At 33.0% G+C, this 25,077-nt stretch overlaps 1 protein-coding gene across 1 annotated transcript; it reads right to left on the bottom strand.

The window, feature by feature from the left end:
- Nucleotides 1-2,626: 2,626 nt before the first annotated feature.
- Nucleotides 2,627-4,142, bottom strand: LOC124930037 (iridoid oxidase-like). Its single transcript, XM_047470405.1, has 2 exons — nucleotides 3,321-4,142; nucleotides 2,627-3,124 (listed from the first exon to the last, which is right to left on the bottom strand). The coding sequence occupies exons 1-2, from the start codon at nucleotides 4,140-4,142 to the stop codon at nucleotides 2,627-2,629; spliced, it is 1,320 nt and encodes a 439-aa protein (XP_047326361.1).
- Nucleotides 4,143-25,077: the final 20,935 nt, after the last annotated feature.

Genomic DNA, 25,077 nt, shown 5'->3' with positions numbered 1-25,077 from the left:
AACGAAAGAAAGCTAAAATCTCTTCTTTCAACGAAACCACAATGGATTCCTTGAAACCGAGAGAGAAATCGTGTAGAGAAAGAAAATAAATAATAAGATAATAATACTAATAATAAATTATTAAATTGTTTGAATAAAATTCTAATTCAATGTTCGGTTATTCCACGGTTTTTTCTCCAGATCAAGTAAGTTCAGTTCTATCGTGATCATAACTATATATATCTAGACTATGCGTATAACAAAGAATTAAAAAATTATATTTTTAGACACATTATAAAATAATAAATTATTAAATGTTAAAATTAGAGTAACACTAGCTAAAAGTGTTGGAATTATTTCCAACATTTGGGTACATATATTATTTAATAATTATGTATTAGTTGTTATCATATAAAGATTAAAACATAATTAATGTGATCTATCAAAGTATAAAGATTATGAGCTTATTTAGATATCTATAATAAATATGGGGACATATTTGTGTAAAAGCAGAAATATCATTTATTATTTCGTTGATGGGCCGAATAATAAATAAGTATATTAGGGCTAGGTTCCCAACCCATATAGATGGCCTACCGATTTGTTTCTCTCATCAAAAAAAGGTTTATGTTTATCTCTCAAGAACACTCATGAGGGCTATCAATATAGGTTGGAAGACTTAAACCCCACCTAATCAGACATTTTGATTTAGGTCCAGATATAGAATAAGAACATCCACATTCCGATCCAGGTTCAGATTCAGAACAAGAAAATCCAAGATTTAGAGAATATCAAGAAGAAGAGAATAACGAAGAACGACTTAATGGACCGTTCTTCGTTATTTTAAATTATCTACATTATTATTTATATTTTAAATTATTATTTTAATAAATTTATAATTTTAATTTTAATATATACATTTATATTTCAATTATTATTTATATATTATAATAAATATTCATTCTACTATCCTCATAAATAATTGATAAATATTAATATATTTTAACCATAACCATATATAATAATTTATAAAAATAAATACAATCATTCTTCTCTAAATTTTTGACAATTTTACTTAATACATATTTGTCTAAGTATAACCTTTTTGGCAACACCTCCCACAAATTATAGTTTTTTTCGTGAGTTAGCCATCTCAATTTGAATACACTGACTTTGACTCTGATAATTTTTCTCTTTCTCAAAATTTTATTGGAAATAAAATTATTATATCTCTTCCCATTGAGAAAGTCTAATATTGATTTTTTTTAAACATATTTGAAATCGTTAACACTCTATTTTATGTTAGGTTTATTCGTTTATAAACATTTTTAATTTATGTTTTTATTATTGTTTCTCAAATACTTACTTTGAACGCATTTTTTTATTATATTTTTGTCATTATATTTAAACAATTCTTATTTATATAAAATAGGATTAAACTTTTTAAAATAAAAATAAAAATAAAAAGTTATATAAAATAATAATTAAAAGTAAATATATATTAAAATATAAATAATTAAATTTATAAAATTAATAATTTTAAATATTATTTTAAATATATATATTAAAATATAAATAATAAAATTTATAAAAATAATAAAAATAATAATTTAAATATTTTAATAAAATAATAATTTAGATATATATAATAATAAGTTTAAATATAAATAAATTAAAAAAAATAAAAAAAAAATAAGAAAAACTGAGAGTTTGAATAGTAAAGTATGTTAATTTGGGAATGAATGAACAAAGTAGCTTAATTTGGGAAGTTGAACAAGAAATAAGGTTAGTTAGGGAATTGGTTCCAAGAAAAGAGTAATAAACCCGACCATCCTACAAAAACGAAACAGTCTCCGAAGTTTTTTAAATCCAATTATTGGCTTATTCGTTTTTTTTCGAAATAAACCAAAGACAAAGAAGAAAACTAATTATGCAAAAAAAATCTGTTGTCGGACTTGATTACCAAAAACTAAGATTTGCTTTATCCGGTATTAAACGAGATGAGTGTGAAGCTACGGACTACCTGCACCTCGTGTATTGAAAACCATAATTATAGATATTTTCAAATTTGACGAGCATCTGGACAGCCCAATAGCCAATTTGATCCCAAGCTAAGAATAGCCATTACCGTACCATTATAAACAAACATTATGATATATAAGAGGAAGTTTTATAAAAAGTCTCAACTCATTGATTAATTTTTATTCTTCTCTTTGTTTGAATAATAACATTCAATGTGAGACATAAATCTAAAGAACCATACTTGATACTTGATTTTATTTAAAACAAAAGTGTCAATATATTATAAAAAAATAAAAATAAATAGTTTATATTGATCAACTAACTAATTACAAAAAAAATGGAGGTGGGTGATGCACCGTGCACGATAAAAAAGGATACTCATATTTATATTCAAAAGTAACTAAATTAAATAATAAGATAAAGAGAAATTCTATATATATAATGCAAATATGATAAATATATGTACAAGAAATATATAACACGCACTTGCACACGAGAAATATAAAGAGCTTATAGCTCTCGTTTCTTAGGTACGACTTTTAAGGGAATCAATTTTCTTACTGTAAGTCCCATCTTTTCGTTCATATCAATCATACCAGGAGATGTCGAGTCTCCTAGTTCCAAATCAAATGTATGGACAAGAGTCGCGGTGGCCAGTTGAAGCACTCGTAGGCTCAAAGAAAAAACCCATACATATTCTTCTACCTGCCCCAAAAGGGATAACCCCGAAATGTTGACCCGCAAGCTCTATATTCTTGTCGAGGAACCTCTCAGGTTTGAAATCCAAGGGGTCATCCCACACTTCGGGATCTCTTCCTATTGCATAGGCATTTACTAACACTTGTGTGCCTTTTGGTATGAAGTAGCCATTGAAGTTTACGTCTTCCATTGAATTCCTTGGGAGGAGCAAGGGTAGTGGAGGGTGCAATCGTAATGATTCTTTGACTATTGCATGTAGATATGGGAGTTTATCCATATCACTTTCTTCTACCTTCCTTTCCCGTCCGACAATTCTATTGAGTTCTTCTTTTAACTTCGCCATGCAATTAGGGTTGTTTAGTAGCTCCGACATTATCCACTCGATGGAGTTGCTCGTTGTTTCTGATCCTGCTAGAAATATTTCCTTTTTTACAACGTTCACATACAAGTTAATTAATGTTAGTTAGTAGAAAAAATTAAGAATTTTTATGTCGAATTAACAAATTTCATTTTGAGTGCTTACGGTTATAATGATATTGATGTTTCTCTCGGACAGCTTGTCGAGTCCTTCTTTGCATCTCCTTCGAACTCCAATAAAACATCGAGGAAATCCTTCTTACCGTTATCACTCTTCTTGAACCTCTTTGACGTCTCTCCTTCACAAAATTCTCTATAATCTTCAAACAATTCCCCAAGTCCTTTTTCGTCCCCCTCTTTATTCCGAGAAGATCTAAGCTCTTCAACAATGGGAAAAAATCTGAAATGTTAGGTTTTCCAACCCAAACCACAAACTTAGTCATGGAATCAAAGAATTCCTTTCCTTCCTTAGACTCGGATTTTAATATGTCCTCGGAAAAGATTATATTCCCCACCACATTGAAAGACATTAGGAAGAGAAAATGAACAATCTCTATCTCCCCATTAGTCCCTCCCTTGGCTGCTTCTTCAATCCAAACAATCATGTTGTCGACGCACTTTCTTCGGATGTCAACACTCTCGTTCACTCTCTTTGACGCGTTGAATTCCATGGCCCCAATTCGCTTGAATACTCGCCAGTATGGGCTATAGTTTCCAATGGCCACGGACCCATGATTGTAATTGTCTACTGATAAAGCTTCCGGGCATTTACGGTCAGAGAAAGCTAGGTCGTGGTTCTTGAAGAGCTTGGCTGCAGAATCCGCCGAATTGACTACAAGGGTTCCAACCGATCCCAACTGCAGCCAAATCACCGGTCCAAACTTAGCCCTGAGGTAATACAAGGTTTGATGAGGTAGTTCTCCAAGGTCAAATATGTTGCCTACCACCGGCCATCCCGGAGGACCTGGTGGCCGGAGTTGAGCAGAATGAAGTCTCCTAGTCCTCCGGGCATGGAAGATGAAGTAGAGGATGAGAGGTGGCCCTAATAGGATAAGGCTGATCAGCCAAGAATAAGTCCACTCCATTTTTTTTAGTAAATAGTTATGCTCTCTTCCTCTAAACTTCTATGTAAATATATAGAGCATAATTTTTTGGTCAAACAAATGAAAGGACTTATTATGTTTTTAAATGATTCTCACATATAAAAATTATTTTATTATAAAATATTTCGTGTAAACATGCCATCACGTTAGCTGATGAATTATTTTTTATTAAACAAATGTTAGTTCTATGTTATATTATCGTTTTTTAAGTTGTAATTATTGCTACATAACATGTGTTTAGATTGGTGATAGCCTACCAATCGGCTTCAATTGACTACGTTTAAATTCGTGGATTGATGAGGTTATTAAAATATCTATACCATGTTCTCTATACATTTTTTAATATTTTTTTCTTTTTTAATTATGTGATAAATCGAGATACATCCTATCATACTAAATGGCAATCCATATTAGGATGTCAATGATTGAAAAACTTATTTATATAATAAAATGATTAATATTTGTCTATGGCTTAAATGATTAAGCTCGACCGGTATTCCAGACAATTTGAAATTATGAATTTTTAAAATAAAGTTCGGACAAAAACACTTTAAAGAACTGTATTTACTTACGTATTTAAGAAATGTTGACAATTCCTTTACTTTAACGGATTTTCACCTCTCCAAAACCGTCTTTTAGAGTGCTTCTAGTTAAGAAAATGGTAGATAGAAGCACAACCACATTAGAGGAATGATTTAAGAACATATAATTTGCCATATAATTTTCCGAATAAAGTTATTCGACAGAAATTGTAATTTTATATATATAAAGAAAAATTTACTATAAAAAAAAATGAAAATGGTAGTTCTACTTAGGATGACAATGAGTACCTGTATACCTGATATCCGTGGGTACCTAATGGTCGGGTTCAAGTATTTAAAATCGGGTACGAGGTCGGGGTCGGGCATGGGGAGAGAAAAAAGTACCTGATCAGGTTCGAGGATGGGGAGTGTACGAAATCCAAACCCGATATACGTTTATATTAATAATAAAAATAACTTTTTTTTATTAAAGATGAATGTGACCTTTCAAATACTCATTATGCAAACAATATCTTAAATACATCATTTATTTTTGTTCTTATCTACACTTCACTATGACTTTATTTTTTAATATTTCCAAAAAAGTTCCTCTCTTTATTATTCTTAATTCTCATCTTCAACTTTTTTTTAAATAACAAAATGTTTTTTCCCTCTCAATTTCTTCAACTTCATTTTTTGCATTTTTAAAACTTTATTCTAATATTTTTCTTCAACTCTACAATATAGTTTTTATTTTCTTCAATATCGACAACATAAAAATAAATGTAAGGTAGTAATCTTTTCATTTGCTTTTTTAATATTTTAGTTTAATAATTTTTAAATTATTTATTATTTAATAAAGTTATGTTTCTCATTTTCAACTTATATAATCTTAGAAAAAATTAATTGGATAAGGGGTACCCGACGAATTAGAGATGCATATAGAAAGAGAGATACCCACCAGGATAGAATTCAAGGTCGGATTGTAAAATTATAATCAGATTCGGGGATATGTACTTCATTACCCGACGGGTAGGATACTCGTTATCATCCCTAGTTCTACGGTGTAAAAAAGAATATGGAATTTTAATATTAATCAAATAATATATTATTATTATTATTATTATTATTAAATTAACAATTGAGTCAAAATTATGAGCAAGGTAATATAAAATTTTACTTTCTCTTTTACTAACTATGGTCTCTTCGATTTGAATCATTTAAATAATTCAAAACACTCAACATCATTTTACTCACTTTCTCATCCATCACATTTATGGAAGACAATTATAAATCATCTTGTGGTTTTTATTTGAACGGCCTCGTTAAGGGCGATTTTTCTCCGAAACCTCGTTAAGGGCGATTTTTCTCCGAAACCGATTGAGAATGGGACTGAGATAATATTTGTGTTCCTTGCTTCAACTCTTCCTCAATTTCACCCCCTCTAAGTCTAAGAAACACAATAGAATATATAACATTACCAATATATTTAATAATTTTTTATATTTTGTAAGGGTTGTAGTTTATATCTTTATAATAATATAATTTTTAATATATTTAAATGTTTATATAATATTAAAATATTCATTTATATAGTTTTATAAAAACTTTTTTATTATTTTTTTTAATAATATAATATAACGGTGCCCCAAAAGGGAATCTCCGAAACCGAACGGAATGGAGATGATAATAAAAAAAAATTCGAATTAGAATGGGCAGGGATGATAACGCATTCTCCGTTCTGATCTGCACTATTGTCATCCCTAATCATATTACTTAATTTATTAACTAAAATACTAAAACATTCTCTATATTAAATTATAATTTTTTATTTTATTTATATATATCAATACCATTTAACTCTTTTTACTCAAAAAATTATCATTTTCTCAAAATAATCACCCATCATTGTTTTTTCTCAAACCAAGTTATTCAAATAACCTCAGTCCAAATAATCATGTTAATTAAGAGTATATGATGGGGCTAATTGAAGTGTTAATATATTAATATTGCCTCATTTAGGCCTAGTTCAATTTTTGAATTATTAAAATAAAACAAATATCATTAAATTTTCCTCTCATTCATAACCTCACTTAATTATTAATTAAAATGTTAAAATAACATTTATTTTAAATTTTTATTTTTTTTATTTCATCATTATATATTAATACTATTAAAATTTTTGTAACAAAAAAAAAATCTCCACCTCCTCAAAATTATTAACAATCTTTATGTTTTTTTAAATATCTAGATTTATTTTAAAATTTCCATCCGAACAAGACCTTAGAAAAAAAATATGAAAATAAATATTATTTACCAACTTCCTACAATAAAATGATATCAAATGATTTGTTTGATTAATGAAAGATAATATACTGTACAAATAGTATATAATCATTATAAATTATGTGTATTGGTTAATACTATTTATATTTATATTATGATAGTTTGTTAGTCACCGGAATTAAAAGATGGTAGATATCAAACTAACAATGAAAAGGAAATATATATAATTCTTAATTCAAGTATATTAATTTTCGAGTCGAGAGTTGTGATTAATTTGGATATATATGTGAGAGTAAATTGATATTAGATTGAGTCGTGAGTTGATCACCCATAAACTTGACATGGTTAATTAAATATTAAAAAATGTGATACACAAGTCTCAAACTTACAACTTAATAATATAATTTCAACATTTTAACTAATTAGACTAATAATACTTTATTTTAAATTAAACATAAAAATGGATAACCTACAACATTTATAACAATATAACTTCAACATCTTAACCAACTAATTTATAATATTTTAAATTCGTATTATAAAATTTTAAATTGTTATATATATATATATTTATATTTGAACTTTAAGAATAATTTTTGTTTTGATTTTTAATATAAGTTGAGTGATTTATTTTTAATTATTAGTCAGATCAATTATGTATTCACATAAAATTATAAAAATAAATCAACAACCTTAAGTGATGTAATGGTTAATTGTTCAAATTTCATAAAAAAGACCAAGAGTTTGAATCTCGTGGTGTACAAGTTTGAAATAATTATAAAATTTATGAAAGAGTGAAAATACTTGAAATGATAGTTTCAATTGGGGAACAAATAATATGTTGCTTGACCGAAGTGAGAATGTATGTAATATGGGTGTGGTGCAAAATATTTTAAATAAGAGATTGGTTGTAGTGCAAGATGCTCTAAATGATAATTCGATTGGAGAACAAGGGATATATTAATTGGTTAAAGTGATGAAGATAAGAGGAAATGTTGTAATTATGTGATGGTTTGCAGTGCACAATATTTTAAATAATAATTCGATTGGAGAGTAATGAATATGGTATTGGTCGAAACGAGAAAGTCTGTAATATGATATAGTTCGGTTGTGGATAATAATGGATATGTTGGTTACTCAAAGTGAGAGATGGTAATAGATCGATAAAGAGAAATTTTTGGGTGAAATAAGAAGGTCTGTAATATAATATGATATATATGTAGTTTTGTTTGCGGGTAACAATGTATACATTGTTTACTCAAAGTGAAAGTTGGTAAGAGATTTTTGAGTGAATGAGGCAAATGATAATTATTCTATTTTGTAATTTAACTGTGTAAATGCACAAAAATCATGCCTAGGTTAAATAGTTTTTTATTTAACATTTATAAGGTTTTAAAATATTTCAATGAATAAAATAACGTGGTTTGTTAATCACCCAACTGGTCCGAACGGTAACATTTATAATATTCATGGTAAATTAATGGTACTGTTTTAATTTTTATATTCGAAGTATGAATAATTTGTTCTAAATTATAAATTTTATAGATATTAAATTAAAATAAAATCAATTACTCATTTGTGTGGTGCCAATAATGAGATGAATATTAATGTTTTTCATGAGTATATTGACGTTCTTATATACATATTATGGATCGATTGAGGTTGATCAGTTATTTTAATAATTAACAACAGTATATGAAATTATTTGGACATCAATTGTATTGGTTTATTATTGTATCATCCAAAGGATAACATGAATATATAAACCTTATGAATATTTGAATCTGAATTAAAGTTTAAACATTAGTTACTCAAATAATTATGTGTGAGCATATATTTTGTAGGTTTGTTCATGTTTCTCTATTCGCAGGCAACGTCCGTGATTAAGTTAATGGCTAATTTCTCAAAATGGTGCGAGAATTTCCATTTTATCTCGGGGATTGATCTTGATTTGATACTTTTAAATGATAAATATCCTTCCATTAGGCCTGAGAGATATCTAATCGACTCAGCTTAATATTTATTAAATTCGTAATAAAGAAAACTGAAAGTGTTAAGAAATACATTAGGTTCCTAGAAGATGTTCCCAATCTAATTCGATTGATAATCACTTGCTCGGACACTGATGAGACACTGTTAACTACGATTAAGTACAGTTATTGTCCTATGCATGATCATATTATTGAAATGATGAATATTGCAACAAGGTTAAAGATAATGAGAATGAAAAGTAATGATAATTTCCTTGTAACATTTATTTTTAATTATTTATCTTTAAAGTGAGCCATTTTATATGAGCTATAATATTATGAAGGATAAGACTAAGACTTATGTATGTTTCGAATAAAATTTAGTTGAGGTTTCTTATAATTACTTGGTGGGGATGATTCTGATTATAGCACACATATTAAACACAATGTAGAGATCTTTTTACGACTCAGCTCATAAACGAAAATGAGAAACATATCTTTGTAGACAAACCATGTCAAGTTCTCGTTAAGGTTATTGGAACATGTCATTTGATTTTAGACACTAGTTACCATTTAGATATTTTTAAACGTTTATGTACCTAGTGTTTCTTGAAATTTGTATTTCTTTATCGAAACATTATTGGGAATAGATACTCTTTGAGTGTAAGAATTAATGTTTTAATTTTTTTCAACTTACATTTTCGGCAGGGTCGAGTATTCTTAGAATGATTTTACAATTAAAGTTAGATACCATATGTTTAAACAATATTAATCGTGCATCATGATGTTAATGTTGGTACAAAATGTGGGTTCATTATGAATTGTCTACTTCTTTGTGGCATAAAGCGATTGAGTCATATATTCAAAATATTAGTAAAATAAATCTCAATTATTTAGATTTTATAAATCTTGAAATTTGTGTGAATTGTATTAAGGGAAACACAAACAAGTCACACTTAAGAAATTATCTACAAAGCACACATTCCTTGAAATATACACATCAATATTTGTGGGTCTTTTGATGTTTCATCTATTGTTGGAGAAAAAGTATATCAACACATTCATTGTGAATTTTCGTTATGAATATTATGGTAGTATGATAAAAGTGAATATTTCTCTGATTTATATGATAAATTCCTAGAAAGTCATGACATATGTGTTCAAACACACAATGCCATGAACACCAAAAATAGAATGAAGTTGTAGAAAATGCGTAATCATATATTAATGAAGGTGGGTAGGAAGTGACATAAATAAAGTCTCCTCCTCTTAGCATGAAAGAGGAAGTAGAGGATGAATGGTGGCCATGTTGAGTTAGTTTGAATTGATGGTGTAAGAAAAGAGAATATTGAACAAAATGAAAGTATATCTTTTTGTTGGTATAATCTTGATTTAAGGAATTAAGATTAACACAAAGAAATTTTAATCTTTTGTTATGTTATATAACTAGGAAAGTATTATGATGATATTTTGGAGATTTTATTGTCAAAATATTAATGTTGACCTAGTTGAGGCTTATTTAAAGGTGTCGTCGGACACTTTAAAAAGCTGAAGTCTTTCCTTGAGAGCATCGTTTCCATTCCCAGTTCTGTATCTGCTAGGGTTTCAGAGGACCGGGTGTTATATAAACTCGTGTCATAACCCTATTCTATCATGATTTAATCTTTATTCTAATCTCCTCAATAATACTTTTTTCTTTGGTGGACATAGTCAAGTTAATCTTGGTGAACCACGTTAAATTTGTGTCATTCTTTATTGTTTACGTCGTCTCCCACATTTCTATTACAACAACATTAGTATCAGAGCTGAGGTTAAATTCGATGGTTTGTTTTTTAATTGAGATGACATATTAAGAATTACGATCGACAAATTCTTGAGGAGAATAAGATGTGACTGATCAATATGCGAGGTTTAGTAAAATAATATTGTTCATGGGGTCGTTGAAATTTTTGGTAGGAGCATAACCATTGAGATGGTCATACTAGAGTAACATAATAATATATCAAGATATTGCTCTATTGAAACAAAAGTGCGTATAAGGGTCCGCTGAAGTTGTTGGTAAGAGCAAATATAACCGTTGAGAGTGGTATTCTCGATGGGCCGTATCACAGATCAGATGTGGACTATAATGAAATAACACAGGCTTATGGGATCACTGAAATTATCGACAGGAGCAAAATCACCATTGAAATGGTCATTCTCAAGGAGTAGTATGAATGATCAAGATGTGGGCTCTAATAAAATAATAGGAATTATAAGGTCCCTTAAGTTATCGGCATGATCAGAAATAGTCGTTGAGATGGTCATTCTTGAGGATTAGTATGATAGATCAAGATACATACTCTACTGAAACAACATGTCTTATAGGAGTCGCTGAAGTTTTCAGGTAGGAGTAGGAACAACCACTGAATGGTCATTCTATAGGGAGAAACGCACATTCAATAGTTTATTGTTGTGTTTATTAGATGATGACATCATCGATGTCGTAGATGAAGAAAAGATCGATGATTATGGTTGAAAATTGGAGAGCCTCCACATAAACAAAGTTGTGTCACAAACAACGTCCGTCCATTCTATGAATCACTGAAGATATAGTAAGTTAGGAAGACGCAAGAGTCTACCTTAATTCTAGAGATCTACGCCATAAGGCCGTTGTAAAAAAGTAGACCAGTCAATCATCGTGGTTGTTACTATGGTGATAATGGGGCGATAGAAAGAGGAGAAGTACACCAAGTCGTCTACTTAAAAGGATCATAAGCTGAATGATATTTTTAATTACTTCAAAGAGATTTGGTAGTTTGAGTTTGATCAGTTCTTCAAGGATGCAGAGATTGCTCGTCATCTCAAAGTCAGGCATATGCCACAAGAAAGTGGTGTGACTAAGAAAATAGAACCATGCATTACTAGATAGAACGAGTGCATTTTCTCTATTGTAAATCTCTATAGAAGATTTTGGGTAGTGGTAGTCACTACAACATATTCTTTGTTAAATTATGGGCATCACATAGGGAATAAATACATAACACTTAATGGGGTGTGGTCTGATAAGTTTGCGGATAACTCAGGTTTGAAAGTGTTTTGGTTTTATAGTTTATTATCATGTTAATGAGGGTAAACTAGAGCAAGAGAGAATAATGGAGTATATGTGGACTATGGAGATAATATCAAAAGAAATAGAGTATGATCTCCATCTAAGTGTAGAGTTATTTTGAGTAGAAGAATCATCTTTGATGAGAATTCTATACTGCGCTTTTGTGAGGTATGTAGCAGAAAGTAGTAGTGTTGATAAATAGGTGGAGTTAGAGTTTTATCTACAAAAAGAGGAAGAACACCACATTGAGACTGAGGTGCCAAAGCTTGAACCATTAAATTTCCAATCTTCATAAGTGTATAGTTGAATGTCAGTCAAAGAGGATTGGAGTTAAACCACGTTAGAGATACGATTATGAGGATATGTTGGTTATGAACTATGGGTTGTTGTGGAAGAAGTGAATGCGTCTAACCATTCACCTACAATGATTATATTCGGTTCCGAAGCTACACAATGGTTTGAAACAATTGGAGTATTCAAGTCAAGGTGAAGATTTTTTGAGTAGACTTGAATATTTGGGTTAATAAAGAAAGTGTTAGAATTTCTTGGAGACAATTATGGATCTAGAAGAGAGAGATGATATATCAATATGCCACCTCTAGTATTGACTAATGTATATGGGACACATTTGACATTGACTAATGTATTTAGCCACCTATATCATTGACTAATGCATCTAAGCCACATTTTTCATTGACTAATGCACCATGGCCATCTTCGGTATTAACTAATGCATATAGACCACATTTGACATCGACTAATGTATTTTGGCCACCTCTAGTATTGACTAATGCATCAAGATCACCTTTGGAATTGACTAATGCATATGGGCCACCTCTAGTATTGACTAATGATTTAGGTCACCTATGATATTGATTAATGCATATGGGCCACCTTTGTCATTAACTAATCCATCTAAGCCACCTCTATTATTGACTAATGCATCTAGGAATCTTATAGTATTGACTAATAAATATAGGCCACATCTAGCATTGATTAATGCATCTAGGCCACCTATAATATTGACTAATGCATCTAGGCCACTACTGGGATTGACGAATGCATATAGGTCACATATGGCATTGACAAATGCATCTGAGTCATCCAACATCGAAGGGTGCATCTAGGTCATCCAACATCAATGGGTGCATCTAGGCCATCTGATACTAAAGAGTGCATCTGGACCATTCGGCATCAGAGAATGCATCTTGGTCATCTAGAACCAACGAGTTCATCACCGACGAGTGTTCTAGGCTATCTGACACCAACGAGATCATTTGGACCATCTGACATCGATGAATGCATCTAGGCCATTAGACACCGACTAGTGCATCTGGACCATCAGACACCAGCGAGTGCATCTAGGTCATTCAAGCACCGACGAGTGTATCTGGATCATCCGGCACTATGAGTGCATCTAGGCCATAAAGCATTAACGTATGTACCTATTAAATTGTCTTATGGAAACTCTAGATCAGAGAGAGGATATATAATATTTGGGCATTAGTTAATATATTTGGGCATTTGGGAGAATTCAAGTCAATTTAGAGATTTATTGAGTTGTTTGAATTGATGGTGCAAGGAGAAAGAATATTTAATAATATAAAAGTATATCTTTTTAGTGAATACTATTAATTTAAGGAAATAAGAATAACAAAAGAAAATCTAATCATTTCTTATGGTAATATAACTAGGAAAGTATTGTGATAATATTTGGAGATTCTTTGTCAAGATATTAAATGTTGACCTAGTTAACTTATTTAAAAGTATGGTCGGACAATTTAGAAAAAAATGAAGTATTTGTCTTGGGAGTATCGTATACAGTCCTAGTTATGTATCTGTTAGGGTTTCGGGGGACCGAGTGTTATATAAACTAATGTCATAACTCTAGTCTATCATGATGTAATCTCTATTCTAACTCCTCCATAATACTCTTTTGTCTAGTGGACGTAGCTAAGTTTAATCTTGATGAACCATGTTAAAATTAATGTACTGTTTATTTATTTTTTTTGGAAAAACGATTTAACGTCATTTCATTAAAAATTTCCAAAAAGGGAAAAAACCATGTTTTGGGTATCATTCTAGACAAACCCTAGAAATTATTTAAGTCGTAACAGTCAACGAATTAAACAATAATAACACACAAAGTATCATTTTGTTGAAAGGTTTTCTATACTTGTGACTTCATTAAATGAAATATTCCAGCTTCTACACAGATTCCAATTTTGTTCGGTTTTGGGAACTCTTCTCCATGTTCCTACAAGTGCTCTGTTGTAGTCAGTAACTATGTTCTTTCATATCTCGTCAATGCTTCTGCGGTTCCTTCTGTAAACTGTTGCGTTTCTCTCCTGCAAGATATTTTAGACTATAGCTCCAAACCCACATTTGAATAAATTTGATTGGAGTCTTTTGCCTTTAGCCTTGATAATAGCATATGTCTTGAGATCCTACCAATTTTTCAGGATACTGTCCAGCTCCATGTTCTTAGCAAACATATCCCAAAGTTCTGATGCAACTTGACAACACCTAAACAATTGATCGATCGTTTTCTCGTTTCTATCATACAGTAGGTAGCTCACGTCTGGGATACTCATATATTTCCTAATTCAATCTCATGTGCTAAGCCTTTCCCAGAATGTGAGCTAGAGTATGAATTAATGCCTCAGTATTACCTTAGTTGTCCAAACTAGTGGAGTCCAATCTACATTCTGTCCTTTCCCGAATAACGTCCCACATCCTATTAGAAATCAATTTCCCTCTCTCTTCTACTTTCCACTCATGAGTGTTAAGTGTTAGGTCTATCGTTAAATCGTGTGTTGTTAATGCGATCAAGAATCCTCAGCCCTTCTGGTATTCTCCTTAGTAACGAGTTTCAATGCCCTTCCTTGACGTCACTGACTTTAGCATATGCACAATCTCTTCTTATGCTTACGTTTCTGAATTCCTCCTTGAGAATGAGCGGTTGGTTTTCGAAACAGGGAACTTGCCAGAACAATGTGCTTTTCCCGTCTCCCAAGCGAATGTTGAAAACTTCTACAACACTATTTATGAGTTTTAGAATTTTCTTAAGTGACCAGTCCACACCTTCGTTGATTTTGATGGTCTAGACATTCATTTCCTGCTTCATGAACCCACTTCATCTAGAGCGACTCCTGATTTTGTTCGATGGCCCAGAAATGCTTATAGGTCAATGTTTTAATTGGTCCACTCCACGCAATTCTTAGACCGGTTTCTCCTCTCTCCTTTGGCTTGCAAAGTGCGGTCCATTTAACATTTGTCCCGCCTCTCCCTACTACCCCAAATAAAATTTCTCATTAGTGTGTCAAGTTTTTTCATTACTTTCTTGGGGAGAACCATCTGCTGCGCCTAGTATCCTACGATTCCTGACAATGCTCTTGACCATCTCTATTCTTCTTGCGTATGTGAGTTTTTTGCCGCCCAACCTGAAATGGAATTCTTTACCTTCTCGATCAGCGGTTTATAGTGTGAAATTTGGATCTACTTTGCTGTAAGCAATATCCCAAGGTATTTGATCAGAAAGTTCCCTTCTACTATGCCCATGATGTCAAAAATGTTTTCCTTCGTTTCTTCCTTCACTCCTCCATAAAATGCTAGACTCATGTTCTCGTTGGTCATTAAACCTGTAACTTCAGGAAAAAAATGTTAGTGCAGCTCTTACAGTTTTAATGGAGTTAACGTCCGTGTGCGAGGATGAACAGATCGTCAGCAAAGTAAAGATGAGTGATCTCCTCCTCCTCACAGAATGGGTGAAAGATATATGGTCGATTCTTTCGGAACATCGTAAAGATACTCTCAAAAATTGTCATGATAATGACGAAAAGGTAAGAAGAGAGGGGACCCCTGCCTCACTCCATTTTCACCCTTGAAGAAGCCTCCATGAATTCTGTTGACATTGACAATAAAACAAGAGTAAGAAACGCATTGCAAGATTCAATCTATAAAAATTATAGGAAAACCAGAAACAACCATGAAGTCCCGAATGGTTTCCTACCTAACAGAATCAAAGGCTTTCTTGATATCGATTTTGAAAGCCACTCTCGAGGTTATATTTCTTTCCCATAACTTTGAAGAAGGTTCTGCATGAGCAAAATGTTATGTGAAATAGTTCGACCGGGGATGAATACAGATTGATTAAGACTAACTATTTTTCCTACATTTTAAAATCGTTTGAAAAAAATTTGAATTTTTTTATAAACGACGTTGCAGCATGAAATTGGCATAAAATCTTGAATCTTATTGGGAACCGAGGTTTTTGGGATTAGGGTCAAGACCGTTGTGTTCCACTATCTCAACATTTTCATGTTTCTAAAGAATTCAAGAACACCCTCTATGACATCGTGGCCCACACTGGCCAATTTTCTTTGAAGAACTGTGCATTGAAACCATCTGGGCCCGAACTCTTATTCCCATCAATGTTGAACATAGCCTCTTTGTTTTCCTCTCTCGTGACAATCTTGATTAATTATCGACTGTCTTTGGCTGAAATCCTCTTGTCGATGATTTAGTATAGGGTATTCAAGTGACATTGTTACTGCTTTTTGGTACTCATAAGTTGCTTGTAGACTTGTATATCAAGCTTGTGCATGCCCTTTTGCCCTTGTACATATTCACCATCATCATTTTTAGTCTATAAATGTTGTTCATCAGATTTATAGCTATGCATTTTCTGTAGAAGAAGAATGTGTTCTTGTCGCCGAGTGAAAGCCAGTTCTGCCTCGACTTCTGTCTCACAAAACTTTTTTCGAGTACACTTAGCTTCATAAAATTACCAAGGGCAGCATTTTCATCATCATTGAGTTGATCATCGTTGTCTCCTCTAAGTAACCGTTTTTTAACCTCTTCAAGCTCCTCTCTAGCTTCCTGAATTATTTTGGATATGTTATTGGACTTCTTCTTGTCAAGCTTTGAAGTTGGTTCTTAAGAAGCTTAAGTTTTTCCGATACTCTGAACATGTTAGAACCCTCGATGCAATCAGCCCAAACACTTCTTAGAATGTCATTGAATTTATCGTTTTCCATCCAGAAGTTGAAGAATTTGAAGGGTCTCTTAAACCTCTCCTCTATTTCCTAGAAGACTTTAATCGGATAGTGATCCGAGATACTAAGATTCAGGACATGCATTGGCTTCACAAGTATTGATTTATCTAATTTCATTGACGAGACTTTTGTTAATCCTATTCTTCCTAATATGCCCATCTCCACGCGTAGATGACAAGGTGAAAAAGTTTTCAGAATTTGTAGGCTCAATACAACCCAAATCTCTGATGTAATCGTTGAAGTCAATCATATCCTGAGTGATATCAAATACCGGACTACATTCGGTTTCATTTCTGGTGATATTGAAATCACCGAGGACAGTCCAAGGTTTATCACAATTAATTCAGTTCCTAAGACAACTCTTGAGCAACCTTCTATTAGTGCTAGAATTGCTAGCATAAACAATATCAAGGTGGAACTCAATTCCAATGATTCTCTCTTTGACTTCAACCATAATGGTTTGTTAATTGGAGAAAAGAGGATTGACCTCGGTAACTTTTGGATCCCATTAAACCCAGATTCTACACGTTCTTGTATGTGAATGATCTCCTAACTGCTTTCAACAAACATCATTTGGACTTTGTCAACATTTGCTTTTAACGTTCGTTTCCAGAATTCCCATGATTATAACCTTTTGATTCTCGATGATCCTTAATTTCCTTACACTTGAGAGGATCATTGAGACCCTTAATGTTCCATGCAACGATATGGATATAGGTGTCTGGTTCTAGCGATTCAATGCTATCTTGGATCTCTTCATCGGAAAAATCATAAGCATCGTTGCTCTCACTATCTTCAATGGCCACATATTGCTTTCCATTTGACAAGGTATGTGTTCCTCGGAGCCAATCTTCTTCCGTGATTGGATCTGCAGTATCCGGATCAATAACGTTTTCCATTCCAGTTTCAACAACTTTGTTTTGACATTCATCATCAATTTTGCTATGTTCATGCTTGTCAGTTTGTTCTCTTCTAGTGGGTCGCTTCTGACTTTGAATCTCTTCAAATTCATGTTTTCCAGTCTTGATACGTCTCACCTCAAAACCTAAGCTTGTAGCATGATCCATAACCAGCTCATTTTTGTTCTCGCTCAAGTTTATGATTTAACAAAAGCAGAGTTTCTCCAAATCATTCTCAAGTGAGTCGAGAGATTCCTGGTTGTTTGTAAGGAGCTCAATATTTTTAAGCATATGTTTTTTTTGGGAGAAATGACTTAGCGTCATTTCATTAAAAATTCTCAAAAATGGGAAAAAACCACGAGTTTAACAGATCATTCTAGACAGACCTAGAATGATTTTGAAGTCGTATCATTCTGAGTAAAAGCAAAAACGTAAATGAACTATCTAATTACAATATTTCGTTTCTTATGATTTTAGTAAACGGTAAATTCTAATTCTGCTGATATTCCAATTTTGCTCCGTAATTGGAACTTTTCTCCAAATTCTCGTAAGTGTGCCACAATCCGAGACTATGTTTCTCCATAATTTTTTAACACTTCTGCGGGTTCTACCATAGACTCTCGCATTACGTTCCTGCCAAATGTTGTAAACTACTCCTCTAAAGCCGCACTTGAATACGTTTGTTGCAAATGTGTTTCCTTTGGCTTTGAGTAGTGATGATTCTTTGATTTCTTTCCATTCCTTTGAGAAACTGATCAGCTCTAGGCTCTAAGAAAATCTGTCACAAATGTCCAATGCTATATTGCAGCTCCCAAACAGGTGATCAATGGTTTGTTCCTTTCTGTTGCATAGAAGACAACTCATGTCCGGGATGCTCATATACTTGATGATATGGTCACGAGTGTTGAGTCTTTCCCAGAAGGCAAGCCATAGGATGAACTGGTATCGAGGAATGATCTTGGTTACCATACGAGAGGAACCCATTATACTTTCTGTGAATTTTCTCGGATTACCTCCCATATTCTCGTTGAGACTAGATTCCCATTGTCTTCTGCATTCCATTCATGAACGTCGGGTTTGTCTCGGAGTTGTATGTTACTGATGTGATCCAGTATCCTCTGTCCTTCTAGATTTCTTCTCAAAAGTGAGTCTTAGTCCCCGTCTTTTACGTCTCTGATTTTCGCCACTACGATATACCTTCGTGTATTTTTGAACTTCTCTTTGTGAATGATTGCCTGGTTTTCGAACTAGGGATCGTGCCAAAACAGAGTGCCTTTCCCATCCCCTAGCCGAATGTCATAAAGTTATGCAATATCACTTCTCAGTTTAAGAATTTTCTTTAGTGACCAGCTCATACCTTCATTGATTTTACACGTCCAGATACTGGTTTCCTGTTTCATAAATCGCGTGTGTACCCATTTGATCCATAATGATTCCTGGTTGCATTCCATTTCCCATAGATGCTTGAACGTTAGAGCCTTGTTCCACTCGACGTAGTTCTTCAGGCCAATGCCTCCCTCCTCTTTCGGCTTATAAAGAGCAGTCCATTTGATTTTCTTTCCTCCTCTCCCGCTACTGCCCAAGATGAAGTTCCTCATTAGCGTGTCTAGCTCCTTCATTACCTTCTTCGGAATGACCATCTATTGCGTCCAGTATCCAATTATGCCCACGACTACGGTTTCGATAAGCTCGATCCTCCCTGCATAAGAAAGTTTCTTTGCCGCCCAACTAGATATTATGTTTTTTTTACCCTTTCAATCAACGACTTGCATTGTGAGATCTCGATATATTTTGCGGTTAACGGAATCCCAAGTACCTTACGGGAAAAATGCTTTCCGTAATGCCCATGATGTTGAATATTTCCTGCTTTGTTTCGTCATTCACTCATCCATAAAAAAGCCTAGGGTTCTCCTGGTCGCAATCACGGAAACTAGCTCTAAGACCAAGGATCGGGTCATTCATACTATTTATTGTTTTTTTTGGGAAAAACGACTTAGCGTCATTTCATTAAAAATTCCCAAAAATGGGAAAAAAACAACGAGTTTAAGAGATCATTCTAGACAGGCCTAGAATGATTTTGAAGTCGTAACATTTTGAATAAAAGCTAAAAAGCTAAAAACGTAAATGAATTATCTGATTACAATGCTTTCAATTCTAGTATTGTCCAATCAAAAGAGTTATTTTCCTACTCAAAGTATTTAACCTATAAATTATCCAAATAACAAATATACACATGACATCCATATATAGACAATGAATTTTTCAGTTGATTTAGTTGCCCAAAACAACATCTCTACAACTCAATTATATTCTTCTTTGCAAAAGCTACAACTACTCAAGTGGCTTAAATTATTAAAAGAATTCAAAAGCCAACCAATTTTTAAAGGACACATGAACCTTTACTATCATATTCATAGTAAACTCGATTTTTGTAAACTAATGACAATATCATAATATTATTGATTTTTTTTTTTTTATGTCAAGCTTTGTTTTGTTTAAATTATTCTGGATAGATCATTTAAAAAGAATAAATAATTAACAATCTTTATCACATTTGTTTCCACCCAAACAGATGAAAATGAACTAAAAAACTGGACCACTACCAATGCAAAAAATTTAAGTATTGTACTATACAATTCAATCTTAAATAATAATTGAGGTGTATATATGAGTATGACAATGAAGGCTGGTCCATTTTAATTATTATTATTTATTATAATTTTGAAAGTTAATATGATTTAAAGTTACCTATTAAAATTTTATTTTTTTTTATTAAAATTAAATAATGTACGATGAATTAGATGTAGTTAATAAATAATTAATAAATATGAAATGACGAGAAGTTCTCAAATGTCAAGATCAAATTTAAAAGGCAAGAACCCCATAACTCTTTTTTCCTTTCTTGTGATCAAAACTTTAGGTAATTTTGTTTTTCAATAAACGAATTAGGGAAGATTCAAATCCATTACCTTAAAGACATGAGTTCCACCTCGTATTGTTTATGGTAGCAATTTAAGCACGGACAGAATGATGCTCTAGATAAGACTTGGGCCATTCTCGGACTAGAAACGAAATTGATCGTAGTCCTAAATCTGAAATTACTCGGGATATGATCGATCTCAACGACTGTATAAGAGATTTAGATTGCATCGAGCCTACTAATCCGAGAACTTCTTCACCTGGTCTTTCACGCGGGGCGATGAGCAGATCAAGAAAAGTAGGATTGACAAATGTCTGGTCAACGAAAATTAGATCACCGGTTTCCAAGAAGTCAACTACACGTTCTGAATCCTGGTATCTCCGATCATTGCCCGATTAAGCTGTTCTGGGAGAAGGAGGAGAAGTTCAAACGAACCTTTAAATTCTTCAATTTTGGGATGGAGAATGACATGTTCAAGGATATATTTGAAGGTGTCTAGGCTAATCAGATTAGGGGTACTAATATGTATAGGGATTTTGACAAGAAAAAGTTCAGCAATATCTCAAACAGGGTTATGGTTGCAAGGGAGAAACTTGATGAGATTCAGAAGAGATTACTTAGTGAGAACAGTCATAATCAACTCAATGAGAAGGAGAGAGACGCCCTTAAAAATTTTAGAAACTTGAGTCTTCTTGAAGAGAATTTTGTCAAGTAGAAATCTAGACAGAATTGGCTCTCGTTAGGTGAAAAAAATACGGCATTCTTTTACAAAAAATGTAAGGTCAGAAACATTTGAAACAATGTATACAGATTGAAGAATGATGATGGTGAGTTTGTTTAGGATTAGAAGGGTGTGCATGATCTTGCCATTGAGTTCTACAAGCAACTGATGGGTACAAGAAAGCAACATCAGAGTCACCTAAATACCCTTTATCAGATTATCAATAAGAGGATCTCCGACGATGATATTCATGAGTTAATTAGGGTTGTCATGAGAGCTGAGGTCAAAGAGGCTTTGTTTAGTATCGATGGGAACAAGAGCCCGGTCCTGATGGGTTCAATGCACAGTTCTTCAAAGATAATTTGCTGGTCGTGGGAAACGATATTACTGATGGGGTTCTAGAGTTTTTCGAGAACAGGAAGATGCTAAAGCAGTGGAATATGACTTTCTTGACATTATACCTAAGACTACGGTTCTCGAGAAAGTACAGGATTTCAGGCCAATCTCTTGTTGTAACGTGATTTACAAAATTATTTCTAAAATAATTTCTAAACGTTTTAAAATGTCATAGGAAAAGTTATTAATCTCAATCAGTCTGCATTCATCCCCGGTAGAACAATCTCGCAAAATATTCTTCTCATACAAAGCCTTCTTAAAGGCTACAGGAAAAGGAAAATTACCCTGAGAGTGGCTTTCAAGATAGACATCAAGAAATATTTTGACTCTATTAGATGGGAAGTCATTTGGGATTTTCTAATTGTTTATGTTTTTCCTATGATTTTTATAGACTGAATTATGCAGTGCGTTTCTTCATCCTACTTTGTGGTCAGCGTCAATGGAGTCAACGGAGGCTATTTCAAGGGTGAAAACAGCGTGAGATAGGGGACCCTCTCTCTTCTTACCTCCTTGTAGTTATCATGGTGATCTTTGAGAGCATCTTCGCGATATTCCAAAAGAGTCGTCCATACATCTTTCACCCCTTTTGCGAGGTTGAGGAGGTAACACATTTATTCTTTGCACACGATTTGTTTATCCTTGCGCACACTAACGCGGATTCCGTTAAAACTATTAGGGATGCACTAACGTTTTTTCTGATGGTTACACATCTCACAATCAACGAAAATAAAGTGTGACATTCTACGGAGACGTTAACGACGAAACAAAGCAGGACATCTTCAACATCAATGGGCATTGCGAAAGGCAAATTTCCCGTAAGGTACTTAGGGATTCCGCTAACCGTGAAACAGATCGATATCTCGCACTACAATTCACTAATTGAAAAGGTAAAAAATATGATTTCTGGCTAGGTAGCGAAGAAACTTTCTTATTGCAGGGCAGATCGAAACTAATCAAGAGTGTAGTAATGAGCATAGTTGGGCTACTGGGCGCAACAGATGGTCATACCGATGTAGGAACTTGATGTGCTGATGAGGAACTTCATTTGGGGGTAGTAGCGGTAGAGGTGGAAAGAAATGAAAGGACCGCACTCTACAAACCGAGGAGGAGGGAGGTATCGGCCTCATGAACTATGTTGAGTGGAACAACACCCTAACCTTTAAACATCTGTGGGCACTAGAGCATAACCAGGAATCATTATGGATCAAATGGGTACACACGAGATTTAAGAAATACGAAATGAGCATCTAGACGTGCAAAATCAACGAAGATATGAGCTGGTCTCTAAAGAAAATTCTTAAATTGAGAAACGAATTGCAGATCTTACGACATTCGACTAGGGAAAGGGAAAGGCACATTCTTCTAGCATGACCCTAGTCAAAAAACCAGCCAATCATTCACAAAGAGGAATTCAAGAACACACGTATCAGAAGGGACTGTGCAGTGGTAAAATCAAAGACATCAAGGATGGGACATGGGAATCGCTCTTGAGAAGGATTCCGGAAGGACAAAGGATAATGGATCACATTTGCAACATACATCTTATTGACAAACCTGACGTTCACTAGTGGAAAGCCAAGGACAATAGAAATTTGATTTCAAAGAGAATATGTGAGGTAATTCGGGAAAAAAGCGCAGACAGTGGAATGAGCTCCTCTCATTTGGTCAACTAGGATAGTCCCCGCGACACCAGTTCATCCTTTAGCTTGCCTTCTAGGAAAGACTAAGCACACGAGATTGAATCACTAAGTACATGAACCTCTCGGACACGAGTTGTCCACTATGTAACGGAAACGAAGAAACCATGAACCACCTATTTGAGAGCTGCAACATCGCATTGGAACTTTGGGATAGATTTGCAAAGAGCCTGAAAACTACTCAATTTTCCGAATGAATGGAGCAAAATCAAAGAGGGTAGCAGTACTCAAGACCAAAGGAAACAGGTTTGCAACAAACATATTCAAATGTGGATTTAGAGTAATAACTTACAATATCGAGTAGGAGTGGAATACAAGAGTTTATGAAATAACCCGTAGGAGTGTCGGAGAGCTATGAAATGATATCGTCTCGAATTGCGGCGCCCTTGAGGGAACATGGAGGAAAATTCCAAAAACGGAGCAGATTGGAAACATATGCAGAAGTTGGAATCTACATTTTATTAAAATCACTAAAATTGAAAGCATTATAATGAGAGAATACGTTTACGTTTTTTTTTCCGTTTTTTAACTTTATTCAGAAACTGTTACGAATTCAAAATCATTCTGAATCTGTCTAGAATAATCCCGTAAAATTTGTGATTTTTTTCCTTTTTTTTGAATTTTAATAAAATAACGTTAGGTCGTTTTTTAAAATAAAAAAAAAGACATGAGTTTATGAACTTTAGTGTTAATTATATTTTTACTTTTTTTTTTTATAATGCATCATTATAATAAAATGTGGTATTTAATATACCTATATATTCATTTCACATTTATATTAGGAAAAAAATCTCAGGGAACTAACAAATGAAAATTTATTTTATTTTTTAAAATATTTGACATTTTTATGGAACCGGCAAACCAAATAATTATAAAATAAGTAATAGTAATAATAATAAATGTCATAAATGAAACAAAATGAGTCCAAAACTTATTCAGTACGGAGGCATCCTAACTCTTGCGGTCCCGAAACTGATTTATTATTTTCTTCTGAGTCCAAAACTTGTATGGAGGCATCCTAACTCTTGTGGTCTTGAAACTTGTTCGGAGGCATCCTAACTCTTGTGGTCCCGAAACTGATCTATTATTTCCTTCTATGAGTCCAAAACTTGTTCACGGATGGCCAAACAAGTTTTATTTCATTCACAAAACAAGCTAGCTTCATCAACTTATTGACCTCGTAAGAAAGAAACTTTACCAACATAAAATTTGGATTGTAATCAGAAGTAACGGTGGGTTGGGAATGAGTAATTTTAGTTTCAAACTGACCCTAATTACAGGTAAAAAACATATTAGATCTAAAAACCAAAAACCCCGGATTTAAATCATATCATCTTAAAGACTATTAAGTTAAGTTTC

This window comes from Impatiens glandulifera, chromosome 3 (genome assembly GCF_907164915.1).
Source record: "Impatiens glandulifera chromosome 3, dImpGla2.1, whole genome shotgun sequence".
Taxonomy (NCBI): Eukaryota; Viridiplantae; Streptophyta; class Magnoliopsida; order Ericales; family Balsaminaceae; genus Impatiens; species Impatiens glandulifera.
The sequence above is the reverse complement of the archived record's forward strand: the minus strand, read 5'-3'. Positions and strand labels throughout refer to the sequence as shown.

Coding starts and splice junctions, on each gene's coding strand:
- LOC124930037 (XM_047470405.1), bottom strand. CDS start 4,142: ATGGAGTGGACTTATTCTTGGCTGATCAGCCTTATCCTATTAGGGCCA. Junction 3,125..3,320: donor GTTCAAGAAGAGTGATAACG/GTAAGAAGGATT, acceptor GTTGTAAAAAAG/GAAATATTTCTAGCAGGATC.